The following is a 21855-nucleotide window of genomic DNA, read 5'->3' on the forward strand; positions in this document are numbered from 1 at the left end:
CTGCTTCTCAAGACCGATACTGATAATAATATAATATATATATATTAAATGTACCTGTAGTTTTTGCACACCTGGTGGTAAAAAAGACTAGTAGTGAGTAGGGTTGCCAGAAACTGACCATGATCAAAATCGATTATTCGGCAGCCCTGGCGAATAATAATCGATTTTTCGACCGACCCCCCCCCCCCCGCGGGAGAAAAAAGAAAAAAGGAATTCCGTTGTTTTCTTTACTGGAACATGTTTAACAGTACAAACAACAAACAAGCATGTCATCACAACGACGTAGCCTTGAAGTGAAGTTGGTAATGGCCGGCTGTGCTGCGTCTTTCTCTGTAACCTCTTTGGCGTGCTTCGCACTCAAATGCGAACGCATTGTTGAGATTGAGCTGTGATAGACCAACGTCTTTTCGCAAAGCTTGCATTTAACTTCCTTTGGACTTGTAAGTTCGAAGTAGTTCCACGAGGAGGAACTCTTTTTACCTGCCGCTTTGTTCATCTTTAGTCGCACGTGTGAGGGAGAGGGGGGGTGGGGGCGGGGTCGGTGTGTAGCGTGCTGCAGCAGCAGAAGTTTTACTGTAAACTTCCTCCAAGTTTACAGTAAAACAAACTGGTGGTGTGACCAATGACCATTTACAATTATTAATACTATTACTATTATCAGCATATATATATTTATATATATTTTGGTTGAAACTAAGCCAGAAAAAAAAATATATATATATATAAATAAAATCGATTTTTAAAAATAATATTCGATTATGGAGACTGTAGCGAATATTCGAATAATCGAATAATCGCTGGCATCCCTAGTAGTCAGCAAATGACATGAGCATTACTACTATGAACAAAACAAAGCCAAGAACAGTTGTGACTCTTCAAAGTGACCATATTTATTTTCCCAAATAAAGTTCTTGCCTTTTTCAAAAGCCTCGTCGATAGGTAAAAGCCCCGGTGCCTTTGCAGCTGGCTTTGGATTCGCCGCTAGTTTAGCAGCGCAGGCATCTTCGTACGCTTTTAACACACCATCGTAGCGATGGCGATGTTTCAAGTGACTGATCAGGTTGGAAGTATTATAGCTCGTTTCCTTTTTCCCTCCTCGTGGAACTTCTGCATTGCATTTGTTAATACAAATAGCAAGCGAACTATCTAACTCTGAAACTTTGAAATAGTCCCATACTACCGATGACATGTTTATTTACTGTCCTGGCTTCACGGCCGCACGCCATTTACGTCACAGCCAGGCATGAGTTAGGGAGCGCTGGATTTGTGAAGAACTCCCCTCTGCCTAAACCACTAATACCACAGTACTGGCAAAAGGGGAGGAGCGAGTGAAAAACAAGCGCCCCTCATCCCAACCCACCCACACCGCAGTATCTTTTTCTTTTTTTTACCCAAAAAATTTATTGTATATTATCAGGCCGATAATTATCGTGCACCACTAATATTTACTTTTAATTCATTCACAGTGCGGTATAATGAGACAATAACAGGCTACAAATGCGGACACACACACACACACACACACACACACACACACACACACACACACACACACACACACACACCACACACACACACACACACACACACACACACACACACACACACACACACACACACACACACACACACACACACACACACACACACACACAATTTCAGAATCAAACAAGAATGAGAGCACTCATAATAACGTAACACAATCAGAGACCGGATATATCCCCCCCCCCCCCTCCCCTCTCTCTCTCTCTGGTCGCTACAATGAGGAAAATAAATTACGGGCCAAAAGTTGTATTTACAAGTATTAAAAGTAAGCATAGGACACCAAACCAACTGAGACCTGTCTGTCCGCCGCACCTACACAGGGATGCTCTGATCGCCAATTTTGGGGCCGATCGCCGGAATCAGTATTGGCCGATACCGATCGCCGATCCGATCGAGTGAGCGGGCGGGATCTTCCATTTTAAAGTGATGTTTAAAACTCAGTTAATGGGGCTCATTCACTGGCGCTTCCACAAACAGCCAACATAATTATTACATTCAAATTAAGTATATTATTCAAGTTTACATTAACTAATAACTTTGGATAATATATCCATAGACTGTATATAAATATATAATAATAACACGGGAGAACACGGGAGAAATGAGCGGAATTGCGCTCTCGTTTCCTCTCCCCCCCCTCTCTCTTCTGACAGCCCGTATCTCGTGCAGCTCACTGATCCAGTAGTGACCCGACAGTGAAGAATACATATATTTATAATTAGTTTAGGTTGTTCCAAAGGTAGATAAAATAGCTAGACTACGTGTGTTAGGTCTAACTTGAAGTGTGTGTCACCGGTCAGTCACCGCGGGCGGAGATCCGGGAGAGCTTTCTGACGGAAACTCTGTAGCATACATTATATATTTACCATGTTTTTTGCGTTATCCCTTAGAATAACGTGGACCTTTTCTGTGGGAATTCCCCAGGATCGGAACATCTCACGGAATGCAGCAGCCAGAGCCTCCGCTGTGTGTGACCCTGGGAATTCTTGACACTGAAGAACAACGTTGTGTGGTTTGAAGTCCTGATCAATGAAGTGCGCAGTTAAACTTAACATGGACATGGGACATGCACTCGAGCTCCAGGTGTCACTGGTAAAACTAACTGATGTGATATTGTCCTTTAAAATGCTGTCTATGTGTGTATACTAGGGGTGTAGCGGTACACGTACCCGTACCGACATTATTCAGTACGGGCCCTTCGGTTCGGTACACGTGTGTACCGAAGTGTACCGAACGAATATAACGTTAAACGTAAAAAATTGAGAACGTGAACAACTTCTTGGAAGTAATCTCAGGTGCTGCTGTGTCGCAGCATTCAGAGTAATTTGCTCCCATTGTGTTCAACGCGTCATAGAGCGAGCAAGTCATTTCATTGGACGAGCTGGTCAGAGGGATGCGTTCAAATGTAGTCAGTAATTTGAGGAACTGTCGAAATGGCGAACGCAGATAAAGTTGAGCTCGAAAATCCTCCAGCATCACTGAAGTCTCCGGTTTGGGAACATTTTGATTTCGCAGTTACGTACAAGCATGACGGACAAAGACAGGTGGACCGAACCAAAGCTGTTTGTCGGCATTGTTTAACTAAAATTGGTTACGCGGCTGGCAATACATCAAACTTGCACACTCATTTGAAAAGGCAACACCGAACGTGAATATCACCGGTATCAAAAGACTGAAGTGCAAACCCAACTCCCGCTAGCATGTAAGCCTCCACCACTCGCAAAAACTTCAGACCGAGCCAAAGCTATTACAAACGGCAAATATCCTTATGTTGCCATGTTAGCAAAGCGCTACCTGGCTGTATCTGCTACCTCTGTCCCTAGCGAGAGGGTGTTCTCCACAGCAGGAGACATTGCTAGTGCCAGCTGATCTGCCCTTTCGGCAAGCAATGTGGACAAGTTCATCTTTCTTTAAAAAAACATGAAAATACAATGACAAGCAAGTCATAATGTCAAGCTTGCTCCAGGTACTAGTACAGTAAAGTTCAAATACAGATTATTTCAGTTCATCGAAAAGCTGCACCTTAATGTTTATTTTATTATATTTTATATTTATTTGAGTGAATATTCATTGTTTAATAATAATTAAAAACCCAAAACTAATAGTTTATGTTTTGTGAGTACTAGTACAGTAAAGTTCAAATACAGATTATTTCAGTTCATCGAAATGCTGCACCTTAATGTTTATTTTATTATATTTTGTATTTATTTGAGTGAATACATTATTCACAGTTTAATAATAATTTAAAAAAAAAATGTTATGTTTTGTGATAATTTTTTCTGCTGTACCGGAAACGTACCGAACCGAACCGTGACCTAAAAACCGAGGTACGTACCGAACCGAAATGTTTGTGAACCGTTACACCCCTACCTTCTAGGATTACCTAATCTGATACAGTTACCATTTTAAAAGACAAAAATACAATGTAGTCTGATCACAGCGTAAGAACATACTATACTTATACAAAGCTTATTGGACCGTCTTCTGCTACAATCCTGACAGGGTTGCAGGAGGGATAAAAGAAAGAGCTACTTTATAGGAATATTGAAATAATTCACACGAAGTTGAATGATAAACCAGTACAGAGTTTAGAATACCAGCAACACACACACACACACACACACACACACACACACACACACACACACACACACACACACACACACACACACACACACACACACACACACACACACACACACACACACACACACACACACACCACACACACACACACACACACACACACACACACACACACACACACACACACACAACACACACACACACACACACACACACACACACACGAGAAGTCAGAGAGCCGCCAACAACCACAGCAGTTTATTTTCCAGCTGTTGCTATAGAAACAGCAAAGCGTACATGCTCACTCTTTACGTCTACATCTCGCTGTCAACTAGTGAGTTGACAGCGAGATGTAGACGTAAAGAGTGAGCATACAAACACACCAATGTAACTGCGCTTTAGTTTCAATTATATAGAGAACCATGAGAATAAATCACCCTCAAATGAATCCCTTCCCTCTCTTACATTGGTGTGTTTGTATGCATGGTTATAGTGGAGAAACTGGAAGAGCAGTCTGTGTGGGGGGTTCTCCAAGCCATTTGTTGTAGTTGCATTACTTCATACAAGTCTTTGTATTTGGCAATTGATGATGCTGTGATAATAGCAGGTATTTGTGTCTCAATGACTCCTAATTTGCTGTGAGTGCAGAGAGAGTCACAGAGCTGCACTCACAGGGCTGGGCCCACGGTGCAGCTCTTACCCCATTCACACCAAGTCTTTTCCCCTTCTAGCTCCGTGCTAGAGCTTTTCTGGTTCAGAACCGGTTCTTCGGTTCAGCTCCCGCTCTGTTCACAACGCCCAGAGTCCGACTGGTGCTGCGTGATTGCGTCAACGTTTGCGTGCCTGCTTCATAAAGCCAAACCGCGCGGAAACCCCTCACATCGACAACAACAAAAATGGCCAATTGTATTGAAGCGCTACTCGTTTTGGTTATGCTCTGTCGAAACAAAATGGAAGAAATGGGACGACTTTACTACCAACTTTACAGTCGGTACATGCTACATTCAAAAGTTCTTACAGTTACACAGTGGGCCAAAATAAAAAAATCGGTACTAGTCGAGGACTGGTTTAATGTTTATAGCAAAACTTATTGAAATGAACTTATTGCACATATTAAACCTGGAACTAACAAAGCTTAAATGATTGCCTATAAAAACAACATTACACAGGGTTAGGGTTGTTGTTGTTAGAGGTTGATCCCGCCCCTGCAGTAAGCGTGATGTATGCGGTGCTTGCTTTCTAGACCAACAACTCTTTGGTGCTTGAAACTAACCGGATTCCGGAGCTTAGAGGCGGCTCCGCTGCGGTGTCAACAGGAAAAAACTGTGCTTTTCAAGCTCCAGCTCCAAACCGACCATGGAACCGCGTTGGTGTGAAAGGGGCAAGAGCTGCACTCACAGGGCTGGGCCCACGGTGCAGAGGGAATAAAGACAGTAATAAACAAGCTCAACAGTAACAACATCAACAGGCTCGCGTCACATCACATGATCAAGGACTTGACTGTTTGTATCGGTTTCCTTTTATTGTGCCAAATCTGACTAATAACTGCTCTCAAATGAAATCCACTCTGCTGGATTCACCGTGTCTCTGGATGATGCGAAAGCAGACATGACAGCCTTTGGATTCTAAACTAATCTGAGACTTGAGTGAAAAAAACGTGTTGGTATCAATCTGGACGTAAACCCCGCTTCTTCTCTGGTGTAACTAAACACAAATGACAAAGTGACCCGAGGTGGAGATTTGCTCTGTGTCCTGGGTGTATGTGGAATTACAATGCCGATAAAATGATAGAAAAATTAATAATGTCTTAAGATTAGGGGTGTAACGGTTCACAAACACTTCGGTTCGGTACGTACCTCGGTTTTTAGGTCACGGTTCGGTTCGCCACCGGGATTTTCATCGGTGTTGTTGTCATTGTCCTCGACCTCCTCGTCACTCATTTCTGTCTCACTTATTTCTGTTTTTCTTGTACTACTAGTCGCTCTCGTCACTCTTTGCTAATCAGTGCTAATGCTAACGCTTCTGTAAACATACTGCCGGCTCCTGCCCTCACGTGCTGCAGTCAGTGGGTGTTGCCAGGTATACTTATTATAAGCCACGTTGGGCTTATCTTTTTGTAAAGTTGCTTGGTAGTAAGTAATAATGGTTGTTGCGGTTGTGAGCTTGTCGATAGGTTATTTTCAAATAGCCGACCCGACATTTATAAGTTTAAAATGCTCATGTTCTTTTGCGCTTGTTTTCATAGACCTGGTTGCTTATTCCTTCCGCAAAAACTGGCAACCCTCGTGGCTGCAGCGTGAACACGGCATGAGAGGAGGAGAGACAGACCGAACACTACCATTTGCATGCGATCATGGTACTTTAATGTTAAATGTATAGAGTATATTTGCTTTACATCGTTTAAGTATGATTACTTACATTGTAAGTTGGTATTATTCAGAAGCAAAATAATTAAAAAAAATTAAAAATCAGCATGACGTCATAGGATCGCCGTAATTTAGAAATGAGATCGCATAGGTGTCTGAATCGACATCACGATCTTTTTTCGATTAATCGTGAAGCACTACTGTGTTCCCTCCAGAAGAACTTTCTCTCCCATACACTCCCCCCCCTGCCTGAAACACAGCTAACCAATCAGAGCAGACTGCGCTCTGTTGTCAGACAGAGGGTGAAAAGAGGTGCTGCAGCACAGGCAGTATGAGAAAAAGAAAGTGCTTTTTGAACATTAAGGCATTGTAATATCTCACAGTAGAGACTAAATCCAAATATGAACCTGAAAATGAGCAGAATATGTCCTCTTTAATATCTTTAAAGTTCTTAAATATACATTTCTGTCTTTGTCAGTCATAACAGACCTGCAGAGACACAATTAGTGTCTCCATAAACCAAGTTAAGGGGAAATAAGTTCAATGTGCACTGAAACATTTATGTGAAAGGTAGGGCTCCCTCTCTACACCAAACCTACCATCTCTCCATTTCCCTTCTCTCCTTCCAATTGCAACACCTTCTCCCCCTCTCTCTGCATGCAGCTGAGAAAATAGTCCCATTGCTTTTAGATACTCCTTACTCTGGGCTCCAGCTCCATTACTCTGGTTTCCTGACACCGTACACCACCAACAACCAGATGGAGGGAGGGGGAGGAAAGGAGGACAAGAGAGAGAGCAAAGGGAAAGAGAGAAAGAGAGAACAAGAGCAATACAAACACAAGACATACCGAGAGGGAGAAGCCGAGGAGGGAGAAAAAAAATACAGAGATCTCCAAGATTTGAGCTCCCACCATCTGGTTTGAGCTTCAGGAATAAGAATTTGATTACATGACTTTCCCCTAAAAACACAGAGGGGGATTGTTGAGAGAACTGCTGCTACAGCAAATGAGACTGGTTCCAGTCCAGGTCTGAACATACCCAGAGGATTTCCTCATGGGGAAATAAGTGGCATACATTAGAGTGTTCTCAGAGCGCCATGAATCTTCCCACGTTAAAATACTGACTTAACACATCACATACACGTTCAAAAACTAGCCCCGCTGTGCTTATTTTCGGTAAGCAGAAAACTACCAAGAGAGAATAGAATATGTTTGTTATAGCATTAATAATGTAGGAAGCTACTTGCTTAAGGCAAACAATGTCTTTTGAAAAATAATTATTGTGGATTTAAACTTGAGTCACAAAAAAGTCCAACAGGTCAAGACACAGATCCGTCAGACATCAGTTGGAAACAGATTATCTAAAGCTCTTTGGGAAGGTCACTGAGGTGAGCACATGTTGCTAAGAATCCCCCTTTGCACAAATACACAGGGCAGTACAGAAGGTTGAAGCAGTAAAGCTCTGGACAAAACTGAGGACAAGGTAAAAACTTGCAAGTAGACAACCCACATATATAGATTGTCTCGCCGACCTGCACAGATTTCAAGTCTTTGATAAACAGGAAGAAACATAAAGCTTAGAGCTAAGTACAGATTTACAGAGGGACAGCGGTCAGCAGTTGTATTGCGTGTCGTGTCCCACTCTTAGCGCTACTTTAAACTTTGATTTCAATTGTTCAACTCGGCATCTGATTGACTGAATTTGATTTGGGTGCGCTCCCCCGGCTGTGACATCTTGCAGGAGAAAGTGATTTAAACTTGGCTTAACTTGGTGGGAGTGGGCAATTAAAAAAAGAAACAAATGAACAGGTCATGAACTGCTCAGCAGCAACAACGCTCCGAGCTGGTTATTTGTATTCAGCAGAACTGAAGGGGAAAAAAATGCGGCTCTTTATCAACCAAATGTACTGACATAATTCAATGTACCATATTTTCTGAATCTGTCCAAGCATTTCCTGTTATACCGCAAGCACATGATCCACATTAGCAAGCATGTGTTAACATATTTTCTAGGGATGTCCCGATCACCTTTTTTTGCTCCCGATCCGATTCCGATCATTTGATTTTGACAATCTGCCGATACCGATTTTTCCCGATCCGATCTTTATGCAATGCATTAAGAGAAAAAAAGGTAACAGATAACAGCTGGTCATCCAACGCGATGAAGTCAGCTATCTTGGCTGTTATTTCTTTGGCCTTTTCACTGTTCTGGGGCAGTTTCTCTTTCCTTTTAAAAGTCTCTGAAAGTGTCGGTTGTTTCAGTGCCGTTACCTGAGTGGCCGCTGTGTACTCGTCGTGTTGTTGATGTTTGTTTCTCAGGTGGCGTATTAGATTGGTCGTGTTGAACCCAGAGCTATTTAATAGAAGAGTTACGACATCTCCGTTCACTCCAATGGACCACTTTTTTACAGCAATGGCGGATCGTGGAGCCTCTCAATCGTTCCCCGGAAGTTAGCGCCAAGGCTGGCAGAGCTGTGGAGTTGCAGCATAATACACCGTTCGTGACGGACTTTTAAAGGTAAGAAGAAGTTTAAAGATTTATATTGCGGATATTATCAGTACATCTGATTCTAATGAACATGTGTATTAAAGGATGTCAGTGGATTATCCCTAAATTAGTAGATTTAGGGAACGTTTACAGATAACAGATTAAGCTAGCATACCGAAGCAAGTTAGCAAACACACGTTGAACAGCCTTTTAATTGTAAATTCCGTTCTCTCTATGTCATTTCGTCCAACATGTTGAATTAGAGAAGAGGGGCTTCTAAACGGGATTGCATGCGGGGGTGGAGGGAGTTAAATATTAGATAAATATAACTTTGGTGCGTGTAAGAGTGAGTGTTTTTAGCAGAGCCATATTGTGTCCTTGTGATTATGTTGATTATTACCTGTCTGTATAATGTTGCAGCTCAGCTGATTCTGGACTGATGGCAAAGGGAGAGGGACTTAAGTGAGAGTGAAAACACAAGGTAAGTTTAATACTGTTTTATATAAGTAAACACGTTATCTCCCCAAGGCATTTCCCATCCAATAGGTGTGCTGTGTGTGTATAACCCTTTCTCCTGTCTGTTACTCCCTCTTTCAGCACAAGAACCAGAGGGGGGTTCAATGGAGCCTGAATACCTGCACTGAGACCCTCACCCTGCACCATGAGTCTCAACTCTGTGTTTTTCAAGCCTTTCCCTGTTTTTTTGTATTAAACAAAACATTAAGCTTTCCCAATGGTGTGGTTTTCGTTTTTGTGAAAAAGTGCAAATGCAGTGTTTGTATATAATTACATCACATATTTTGTTGCTGTTGGTCGTGAAATTGCTCCTGCTGACTTGAGCCAGCCATTTTTTCCTCCGCTCTGTGTCAGTGGGGAAGCCGTATATTCGTACTCCTTTCTCGGAGCGATTGGAGCATCCCCAGGCAGCACAGCAAACCATGGTGGCAACTAGGAGGCAGCACAGCACACCATGGTGGCAACTAGGAGGCAGCACAGCACACCAGGACACCACGGAGGAAAAGGCACCGACAAACTGCATGATATGCTATTCAATGTTTATTGAATTCCATGTATTTGCAATGGATGTTCCTAAAGCAACACATTTAACATCATCATCATCATATGCTGCTAGTCCTGCTGCTGCTGCTCGTCCTTTGATAGTCACCTGTCGGTCTCCTGTCCTTTCTGAAAGCCATAAAGATGACATTAGTCATTTAGATAACTTGTGTCCTCAGTTACCAGGGGATTACTGAAACTACCATGAATTTAAGAAAATGGTAGAAATGAATCTAATCTGAATTGTAAAGCATTACTTTAGATCCCCTCCCTCTAAATGTATCAATAAACATTAGAAAGTGAAGCTCCTGACTACCATACAGGTTTAAGAAGATAATATTGGTTTGAAAGAATTCAAAGCTATAAATAAACAGCAACAGGCTCTTTAACAAGGCACTGTTAGTAACATGTAACTAGTTGTTCACACTAATCCTAATATTATCACTTAATATTAGCAAATTCGATTTTATTTTTTAAAACATATTGATGTAAATACATACACATATCGATTTGTTGTATAAATATTGCAAATCATAACCTTTATTCACTAATAATTAACAAAAATCGTAGTTCTATCTCCTGTTATCAATGTATTCACATTGCCCGCCATGAACTTCCGGGGAACGATCCTCGTCTACATGAACCACGTGACGATAACCGTTTTTGGACTTCCGGTGTCGTAACTCTTCTATCTATATGGCGCTGGTTGAACGTAGCTCTGTTCTTTCCACCACGTGGAACCTCCGCCTTGCAAACATTGCATCTGGCTGTTACACTGCCTTCGCTTTCAATTTTATAATACTTCCAAACTCCTGACATTTTCTCTGTCCTGACTCCCGAGTCACCAGCTGAACGTAGCCTCTCGTTAGCTTGCTGCTACTATTAGACACTGCGCCCACTCTGTTGCCAGATTTGAGAGCAATAAGCAACCAGGTCTGAAAACAAGCAACACATACATGATGTTGTGTCATTTTAAACCAAAACTAAGGCCTCGGGATTACTTTAAGACGTGAACATGGTCATTTTTGTTTTGTAACATTAAATAAAATAAAAACATTTTATAAAAAAATAAATAAAAAAAGATCCTGGTCCCCGATTTTTTTCTCCTGATTCCGATCTTTTGAAAATGACATGATCGGCTCCGATCCCCAATCACGTGATCGGGACATGTCTAATATTTTCTATTATTATTTGAAGGTATTTAGAGATGGGTGACTGTGGCTGTGAGGTAGTGTGATCATACTTCAATCCAATCAGAAGGTTGGTGGTTTGATCCCAGGAAAGTGAACTCTGAAAAGCTCTTGATGACATGGCCATGGGTATACATGTGTGAGAATGGGTGAATTATAAATGGTATATGTAAAAGAGCTTTGCGGGGTCTGAAAGCCTTGAAAAGCGCAAAGTAAACGTAGTATTAGGCCTTCTTACTGGACAACATTGTGTCTTTTATAATTCAGTAATCACACTACAGTTACTAAAATTGCCCGAAACGCGTTACTTCGTTACTTTTATAAAATCAGTAATAACACTACAGTTAGATTCTCCCTTTGACAGAGATTTGACAGGATTTCCGCCACAGGTTTATATTTACGTAACATTTGCGCGACTTGCGCGTCCACATGCAGTGCATAAACATGGCTGAGGCAACAGCGATAACTTTCGAGGGGTGGAGGTATGCCCATTATTTTGAGTTCGTCTGAAGAAAGGACAGGAATGTGACGGTGAGGTGCAAACTGTGTCCAGGCCAGAAGCTCTTATCCACTGCTGCAACACCACGTGAAACCTCAACAAGCACCTGCAAAGACAACATGCTAACGTGAAGCTAATAGCTAAGGAGGACCTCCGAATCCAGGGTGAGGATGTCAAGTAAAGTAACGAGTAACACTGTAGGTGCGCCGCATTTGCGCTTCCGATGAGGCTCCCTCCGCAAATGAAGCACCCTCTGCAGTCTGCGTGATCTGCCTGTAGGGAGGGGCGGCCCTGCGAGTAAAGTAACGAGTAAAGTAACGCGTTAGAGTAACGAAGTAAAGTAATATATTACTTTTTTTTAAAGTAATAAGTAATATGTAATATATAACGTTTTTTTAGTAACGACCCACAGGTAAGGTAATTGTGTGTCAAATGGTAAACTGCTTCAATCGACATTTAGTTAGATTGACTTCTATGCTAACTAGCAGACTAGGGTTGTCCATCATGTGGCAATTTAAATTGATCTATACCTCCCAGACTAAGAAGCTAATCACTTTGGATCTTCCACTCACACAAAATGGTTAGCATTAGCTTTGCTTTGTTACACATTTGAGCTTGTTGTGAAGTCAGCTTGGCAAAATACATACGTCACTTATCTTTTTCCATAATACGATTTGGCAGGTATTTATTATGTCATTAATATCCTGACTTAGCCATGCCTTACTGTGAATGCATGTGAAAGAGAAGGAAGAGTTACTCATGCTTAGAAATTAGATGGCTTAGGTGTTTACTATATGATGTTATATTTACAGGCAATGAAGGCACACCTTGCAGCCTACTGATCCTGAAAAGCTTGTTTTCCACTCTGCTGGGAGGTGCAGCAGACTGCAGCATTCCTATTGTACACAACATTTACTAAATATTTGAGCACTAGGACTGCAGTTCATGACTCTTAAACATTTAGTTCAGCAGGATGATCTCAACATATCATCCCTAATCATTTGTAATTACATAATTCCAACATTATTTACGATTGCAGGCTGGATTCATTCCACTGTAATAAACATGTTGGAACACTCCTTACAGGGACACATTACATCCAACATAGATATAAGACCTGAGCTCCAGTATCTATGCAAGTATATTCCCAAATATTATAATGTCCAAATCGTATTATATCAGACTCAGCACCTCATGCAAACTGAAGTGAACTTCATTGACTTTACTAAGTCAGTAATAAACAAACCACATAATTCTCCCAGGATCAGTTTGTATTAGCATTGCATATATCTGTGTGTTGTAACATCAACCCAGTCAAACGATTTGACACTAAATCCCATTCATTTAGTCAATATGACCAATTACATTTTGTCCCATAAAAATGCAGAACTGTGTCACAGGACTTCAATTCCAGCACAGTACATCTGACATGCATGTACAAATCTTAAATAAAGGCTGAATGTCAGGTTCACATTATAGTTATTTGTTACACATAATGGACTGGATCCATCTTGGTACATTCTGTCATGCAGAATGCAGCATCGAGGTAGGAGGGTATATTAAGTTATGGAAGTTATAAAAAGAAAGGTCGGCACTCGGCAGGCATGAAAGCCTTAAATGCTCACCTGCTCCCTATACTTAGACCAAGGCCTAGGACCCCATATTGACCTGTGACAACCCTTTTACAAAAAATGTTGTTCATTATTGCACAGAAAGTTGTGTTTGAAAGTTGCATTAGAGAACAGGAGGACCTTTTGTCCTTTCCACTACATTCCTATCCTCCATTATAGCAAGTTTTGCAACTACTATTCCTAAATGTAAACAGGCAGAGACTCACAGAATACTTTTGCTTCATTCACAAACTGCTTCGCAACAGATAACTGGCAATCAAGGAACACAAAGAAATCCGTGCAGAGCTACACAATGTCCATTAATGACGATACATTTGCCTTTCTTCCTGTCAGCTATCCTATGGTTGCCAGGTTACTTTGGGCACGGCTGGCTAATAATATATTCAACATGACAGCTGTACCTGACACTCCTTCACAGATGTACTTGGAAAACGAAAAATGTTCCACTTCACCGATACTGAACAAAAGTTACACATCGTTACGTCTGACTCACCTGCTGTGAGCACGGTCATGACGTATAAACAGTATGCTAGCATTAGCTTTAGTCTCATTAGCCAATCAAGGCTAGCTATTTAACAACTATTTATATTACAAAATGAACACTGCTGTTTTAGTGTAGTATCTATTAACTGTTTGTTAAAACATATTGTGTCGTTTCTGGTTTTCTAAGTCCGCATTTATGTAGACAATTAGAGGACTGAGGTCACAAATTAGCAGGAGGACGTTAACAAGTTAGCGAGACAAGCTAACAAAGTTAAATCCCATCAGCAGCTCGATTTTTTCCATGAGGTTAAATAACAGTTTTGTAGGTTACTTTCAGTAATATTATATATTATCTTGGTACTTACACAACGCTTCTCGAAATTATCCAGGACACCATGTTTTCTGTCTTTGTTGTGCAGGGCTGTGTCAGTGGTAGAAGACAGCCCGGTGTTAACAGTGGCTAGCCTTAGCCTGTCGCTTTAGCTGTAAAATTCTTCGGACAAAACTTCGATGTGCGGATCCAAGAACAGCTGCTATCTCTGCTGCGACATGTCAGACAACGTTAAGTCTTACTGCTCTGTTTTTGTAGCCATAGTTAAGCGATGGAGTATCTATCCAGTATGTATCCTGTCGTTTTGTTGCATTCCCCCAGGTTTCCTCCTTCTCTCTATACTTTGCTCCCACCAGTTCCTGGTACCAGAACGGTGCTCAGACCGTGACGTCGACAGGAAAGGAACAGCCTCCCGAGCCCAACTATTGGCCAGTTCACCTTGTTTACAACAAATAACAACTATCATTGGGTCTCCATGTTTGCCCATGTGACTTTTGCGTTTGACAGAAGCGATGGAACTTCAAACTCACCGACCTGGTCTCTGATTGGTCTGTCTTCGATTCGTGGCGAATTCCAACCAACGGGTGAGGCAGGCAATAAACTGTTGGTGGATTTCCCAGCGTTGTCTATGGGCAACATTTTCATGGCAAAGAAAATTACTTATATATATGTTCTAGTGTCCTTAGTAAAGCGTGACAGGTTCCTCCTTAATACCAGATGCTTGCTGTTTTCAAAACACCTAACTAATTATTGCACAGGACATGAAGAAATCTTAATAAACCCCTTTGAGAACGATTAAAACCAGCATTCCCTTCCTCATTAGAAACATATATCAGTATTGACTGCAGATTCGTGTAAATCATTGATCCATCGCCGTCTTCTTAAAAATAAGTATTAAAATAATTGACCAAATAAAAGAATCGAATTGTCTTTCAGAAACAAACATGGAACTGTCATGATTTTCGTTTTTGTGTTTACAAAGTTAGTTTCCTAGTCTTCACTAGTGTTCTCTGTCGGTTTGTCCTCGTCCCCTTCAATGGTCCTGTCAGGTTTCCCTGTGCTCCTGTACATTTTGTTCCTCGTGATATGTACATGTTTAGTTTTTCTTTGTTAATCAATATTTTATAATTAAAAGGCTCGCTTTCTGTTAAATCTACTGCAATTTCATTGTTTTTACTGGGTCCCACTTCCTGCCAAACCCTGACAGAAACAAGGAGAATAAGACACATCTTCCACGGATGTAGATTGTAGAAATAAGTGGGCCCTTCACATTTGAATGAATCTAAAACAGTTCAATAAAACACATGTTCTTGAATGTTCTCTGCCCAGAGCTTAAATCCTAAAAGGTTTCCAAATGTGCATTGTGCAGGGATTGGCATGTAAAATCATATTTGCTTTGAACTATTTGTCATGCATCTCTCAGGCTGGCTTACGCCTGTACTAAACCTTAGATTCAGATGTATTCTCTTCCATATTGTTGACATGCATCTACATTGCTGTATTCTGCATGCATTACAGTTTAAAAGACAACATTTGTTCTATATTAACACTTGGTTGATAGAGAGAAAATGTGCCAAAGCAACATACAAAAACAGTGGTTGGGAAATAAATGATTGTATTCATTTATTCCTCAAGGACAGTGGCTCTGGAAAAGACAGCGCACTGGATACCTGAAATACAGATTCCGCGGACTGCCTTTGTCTGGCTCATCACGTAAACCACACCAGTCTTTAGGTCGTAATCATATTCATTACAGTTTTCCATACACAGAATTTGGCACACACAATCCCCATCTGTGAGCTCCAGCCCGCCTGTCTCTGTGTGTGCATGTGTTGGGGTATAGTGATATCTGAGCTCATAAACATGTGTGTGAGCTTGTATGTGTGCAGCTATGAGCTTGTGACTTTCTATTTATGCAGATGTGCATGTTAGTGACCACATGCTGATATGCACATGGTCTGTGTACATATGCGGGTGCATGGGGGAGGAGGCAGGTTGCGTTCGTGGCTACTTGATATTCATGGGGGCGGCTGCTGCAGTGTGCAGCAGTGAGGGAGGTCCCAGTGGAACCTCATGGCCACACTGCCTGTCTGGGCCATCGTGAGCATCAGGATCAGCTGAACACAAAACACCTTCACACCAGCGGCTCCCATGCTAACCTCACAGCACTGTTTTACACACAGCTGAACAAATCTAGTTAGAAATGGACAAAATGCAAATGAATCATACTGATGCAATATATTTAAAATCATCTATTAGTTAAAAACCATGTTGTATGTGGAATAACAGTATTGCATCTTAAAGGCATGCACTCATGTAATATGTAGTTGACATGACACAATATGTTAATATTCCTGTCAGCTGTTAAATGTCTTACTCCACCACTATGACCTGCCTCTGCTATGCTCGGTGCTTTTTCCTGCTTCTCTCATGTTCAGTTCAATTCATTCTTAATTTCCCAATAGGGGAATTTTGACTTGCAGCAGAGCACAACAAACAACAACAGAAAGCAAAGCACATAACAATACATGAACACAATGTTGTCTCATGAGCATTTAGCATTTCTTTTTCCCAGCATCATTCCATCTTTCTCTTTTTCTTTTCTCCCCTCTTGCATCCCACCCTGGAAATTGCTTCAGCGTGTGTGCTTCTCATACTTCTCACCCAAACCTCTACACTGTCTGTCCTCAAGATCCTTACACTCTGCACCACATCAAAAGAACACATGCAGGCAATCGTCCATAAAGCCACTTGCACGGAGAAGACACACACAATCCTTCCATCTCTTGTTCTCCTTCTGTTGTTCTGCCTCATTCTCTCCTTCACCACTTGAACAATGGAAACTGGTAAACTGGTAAATCCACTGAGAAACAAAGAGACCAAACACGTCAGTTGCTTTTACATACAACTTAAATGAGGTGTAAAATACAAATATAAGCAGCAGATAATAATGATAATTCAATACACTTTACATCACATCCCTGTACTACATTCAAAACAGATATGCTTCAAATAGAAATATAACAACCTGCTTAATAGTTGTATGGAACCAAGAATTTCTCAAAACAAGAAGTCTAATTTCTATGCATTACATTTTTAGAAAGTTTGATATAATTTAGAAAACCAAATTGATTATCTAGACTGCTGGAGTTACTGACATCAAAAAGGACATCACACTGATGGTCATATGCATCCCTTGGGAGTCACCATGGCTCTGAATGACCTGCTGACAGGAAACAACAGTTAGAAAAGACCCTTAAATAATCTCATAAAATGAGCAGCAGAGCAACAGACATGTTCTATAAAACAGGAGATTAGGAAGAAGCAGATTTAAAGCAGTTTCCTGAGATTTCACACACTGCAGGAGAAGATTGATCTCTCATTTTGAAAGCAGTGCTCTATGAGCAGTCACCCTTATCAGCCGTTACATATGAACATTATGACGACGGCCCTTGTGCTCTTATGGTGGCTTGATGGTTTTAGAAATCTGTTGTAATTTTAAAGGGAATATCGTAGTTTGTTTGCTAATTTTTGTTACAAATACTGTAATAATAACACATTTTCTATTCAGATGTGTTTCCTTCTTCAGTTGGAGTCGGCCATTTGTTTGTATTTATTTCAATATTGCAATTGCAATAGTTGTTTAATCTGACAATGTATTTCATAGCTAAAGCAGATCCATGCAGAATGTTTGAAACATGTGCAATGCTTTACCTTAAAACATCTGATTGAATGAATTAAGCCTTTCCCCTGTAATGGCGTACACAAGCAGAGTTTCAAGCCTGTTGTAATCTTCAATCAGAACATAATGGAAAACAACGGAGGCCTTACACAGTGTGATTTGTTGTTAATAGAAAAACATAAATGTGGTACTTTAAACACTATTTCCACAATTTAAATGTTTATATTTGAGCTATATTTACTTCCCCACTTCCTTACATTTTAGCTGTTCATTCATTTCATTCATGCAACGGTTATTTGCACAAGGTGGTTCAATGAGGTTGTTAAACTCCTTTTGCATAAGTGGTGCCCTGTGGACACAGTATACAAATGCAGAGATCCTTTGTCACACGTTGCCATCATAAGTGATTGAAACATAAAGCTGCATCTGAACAAAATGGAAAATTAAATAAATAAAAGGAAGATAAAACAGATTTCAAACAAGCACTAATTAAAAAATCAAATGAAATATATTTTTAAAAAATATTATAAAATGTAATGCTGTTATATATATATAATATATACAAATACATTTACACTTACATTTTATAAGTATATATTTAATTGATATATATACTTTAAACGTCAACATTCCCTACATTTCATCCAAGCCTATTATTAAGGCTATATCACAGCTTTTTTTGTTTTGTTTACCACCGTAATACCAGCAGTACAACTACAACGTACCATAGTAGACGTGTTACAACAGTTGTAATAGAAGCAATTGTCTAAAAACTCTTGGTGTCAGCAGTAGTCGTGGCAGTTGCTATGAGCGCACATACAAGTATTTTCACCATCATAGTGCCCTTCTTTTCAACTGAGCGGAGGGACACAATCGTGCTGCGGCCAGTGAAAGCCTTGGGATCCAGCGGAGATACACACGTATGGATAGCGGCGGTGATGCGGTTCAGTGTTCCACCGTTTTTTCACGCTGAGAGAAAAGAGACTGACGCTCGAGCGGGTGGAGACTGCTACACATTTAAATCCCCCGGGTCGGTTATTCAGCAACAAACAACGTTTCTTTTTTTAATTTTCTTTCTATCGTTGGAGTCTTTAGAACTGGGTTAATGTCGTAAATGACAGGTCGGTAAGGGCGTCGTTGTTGGGAAGTTTTTTCGAGGGGGGGTTTTGACCAGCAAAGGGGCCATGGCAGTCGAGGCTCGGCCGGAGCTGGTCGGGAAGCGGTTCCTCTGTGTCAGCGGGGAAGAGTCGCCTGAAATCGGCGACACAGGTCGGTGGCCTTGGAGGTCCGGTGTCATACGAGCCGTTAACCACCGTGACAACGACAGTCTGGACCTGACGGTAAGGGAAACGCTGACTTTGTCCTCTTTTTCGGTCTGTTACATGCAAAGCAAATGGGAAAATCTCTGTGGTTGGTGGGCAGCCAGCGAGGCACTGGTGTAGGCTTGCGGAGCGGAAATTATTGTGTGGCTTTCTCTGGGTTATTATGGATGGCAATTCACTGTTTCGCTCAAATATTTGTCATTGTTCTTTTATAAGTTTGACTAGTGTTTCAACCACTTAGCTTGCACGTTAATAGAAGGCAGACTACCAGTAGGGGGTTAGGGGAATTAAACAGCTAGATCTGGTCAACATACTGCTTATTTACATCAAAATCTTCAGACTAGTTTTACTATTACACCATGTACTGTGGCTGACAAGCGTCATGCCTTCATATTCAGCCAGTGCTCAGAATGGTTAACCAGCGCAATGGGTTCCATGCATTGTGTCGAAGGTATATAACGTTATTGTAAATTGTTAATATCAAACTAATGAATTTGTCATCGAGTAACCGCTGGTGTTCGGTCTTATATCAGGCTGTCCTCTGATAGCTGCTGCGTTTGGACAACATGTGTAGGAATTTGAGCCTCAAATGCTATAATCTGCTGTATACCGCAAATCAGCTGACGGAGGTATGGTTAGCTCTCTTTAGATTTACCTCGCGTTACAGCATTCACGTCGAGTTAATCCCTGTTATCTCGTGGTTATTGGTCACAATCCCCTTTATTTGAGCGTGATAATCGACCGTAGAGCTTCGTCTGCCCTGGTTTTATGGCGGACAACAATCCCTGGACAGACAGGCAGACAGACAGACAGACAGACAGGCAGACAGACAGACAGACAGACAGGCAGGCAGGCAGACAGACAGACAGGCAGGCAGGCAGGCAGACAGACAGACAGGCAGACAGACAGGCAGACAGACAGGCAGACAGACAGACAGACAGGCAGACAGACAGACAGACAGACAGACAGACAGACAGACAGACAGACAGACAGAGAGACAGGCAGACAGACAGACAGACAGACAGACAGACAGACAGACAGGCAGACAGAGAGACAGGCAGACAGACAGACAGACAGACAGGCATTTTGGGACTTGTAAAAACATAAAACTGGCTTTATGTATGCTAAACACTGAGCAGTTTGTTCTTGTCAAATATTGTCTGCAATTTGAAAACATTACCATGCATACTTGTAGAGCTTTAAGGAGAAGGCAATGTTCCTGCTTGAGGTGTAATTATTGCCTTCTTAAGCTTATCAAGTCAAGTGTGATGAAAAGATGGGAAGTATATTAGTCAGATTTCCTCCCTCATTCAAAAAGTGCTATTTTTATAACATGCCAAAACCAGCAAACAATGAAATATTTGCCCTGACAAGCCCTGGCTGGCACATCCTCAGTCCTGTGTCCTGCACAGTGAGCATGCTCCCTGCTTTCTTTTGTTCACACAATGGTTCTGTCTGCAGATCTCTGGCCAAACCCCACAACTGCTCGCATTGATCATTAGTGTGATTTCTGGGTGAATTGTATCAAACGTATAGATGGCAAGACCTCAGACATTACTACGGTTATAAATGAATATCACCTAATGATCATTGGTCTCTGATAGGGTGCCATTTAAATCAGAGCCAGGTGCTAGTTCAGTTCTCTTGCCTGCATATGCATTGCCTACTAATGGTAGTCTGTAAGTGATGCAGCGCGTGGACACATAGCAAGTATCATATTAGATCAAGTTGTCTCTTTACGTGTCACCGATGTGATGTCACTCTATGAATGGAATACACTGTCAGAGCTGAACACTGCTCTGATGAGAAATGGCATGCTCCCTCATCGACGCAGCATATTGCATGTACTTGTTTAAATATTGCACAACAACCATGCTCCCAGCTTTCTAATTCCTTTGTAGAACTGGTGTGTGATGTGGTTTAGGCAGTGAGTAGTGTTCTGCTTTAATTCCACACAATGGGCACAGTCTCATTAGCAAGGGGCTTAGCTAGTGAGTGAATACAGTGGAGAAGGGTTGGAGATTAGATCAGAAGAAGTGTGTCAAGCCAAGCTGTCAGGTCTTTGTCAAGTGGATGTGGTCACTAAGGCTTTTGTCAAAAGACTGCACTGCCATTTCAAGTTCACGATTCAATACATATGAATATAAATGCATATAGATATAAGTCTGAGATCACTCGCCATCAAACAACTCCAATGTGTCTGGTGAAAGGGTATCACTGGCTACACCAATAACATCTCACACAATCAGCTCGGCTGAATAATAAAATAGAGCTGAAAACGGTCATTTATTATTGTTCCTGGACTGTCACGTTATAACGGTGACTTCATGGTTCTAACTTCACAGTCACTGCAGTTAAAGTGAACTCGTTGTTCTGAGCCGTTTGGGCAGTTGGTGGCATCTAAGGCTCTGAGAAATAGTGAGAAGCATTTTAGGACATCTTATGAACCAAATAATGAATGAGAACATGAGGTGAATCATTAATGAAAACAATCATTAGATGCCGCCCTGCTTTAATATGATTTACGATGACACTTCTTTACAACTTCATCAGTAGGTATACAGCTATGATATGTGCATTGGAAGACAGTTTTATTATTTCTATTGAGATGTCAGATAATTCAAGATATCCAATGGAGTACTTGTGGTTGGGGGAGCAGTAGAGTAGTCCGTTTGAC

The 21855-nt window shown here is 41.3% G+C and overlaps 2 protein-coding genes and 1 long non-coding RNA gene across 3 annotated transcripts in view; 2 read left to right on the forward strand and 1 right to left on the reverse strand.

Annotated features, from left to right (window-relative positions):
* Nucleotides 1–14624, reverse strand: part of reep3b (receptor accessory protein 3b) — a 56652-nt gene extending 42028 nt beyond the window's left edge. The window contains exon 1 of the mRNA XM_034107249.2: nucleotides 14209–14624. Coding sequence (XP_033963140.1) covers nucleotides 14209–14240 — 32 coding nt within the window. The 5' untranslated portion in view covers nucleotides 14241–14624. The remainder of the gene's footprint in view (nucleotides 1–14208) is intronic.
* On the forward strand, nucleotides 8853–9666 carry LOC139435859 (uncharacterized). Its single transcript, XR_011645072.1, has 3 exons — nucleotides 8853–9014; nucleotides 9405–9465; nucleotides 9582–9666. It is a non-coding gene; the product is annotated as an uncharacterized lncRNA (long non-coding RNA).
* A 4180-nt stretch (nucleotides 14625–18804) lies between the features above and the next one.
* jmjd1cb (jumonji domain containing 1Cb) overlaps nucleotides 18805–21855 on the forward strand; it is a 192048-nt gene continuing 188997 nt past the window's right edge. Inside the window, exon 1 of the mRNA XM_071206755.1 lies at nucleotides 18805–19196. Coding sequence (XP_071062856.1) covers nucleotides 19041–19196 — 156 coding nt within the window. The 5' untranslated portion in view covers nucleotides 18805–19040. The remainder of the gene's footprint in view (nucleotides 19197–21855) is intronic.

This window comes from Pseudochaenichthys georgianus, chromosome 19 (genome assembly GCF_902827115.2).
Source record: "Pseudochaenichthys georgianus chromosome 19, fPseGeo1.2, whole genome shotgun sequence".
Classification (NCBI taxonomy): domain Eukaryota; kingdom Metazoa; phylum Chordata; class Actinopteri; order Perciformes; family Channichthyidae; genus Pseudochaenichthys; species Pseudochaenichthys georgianus.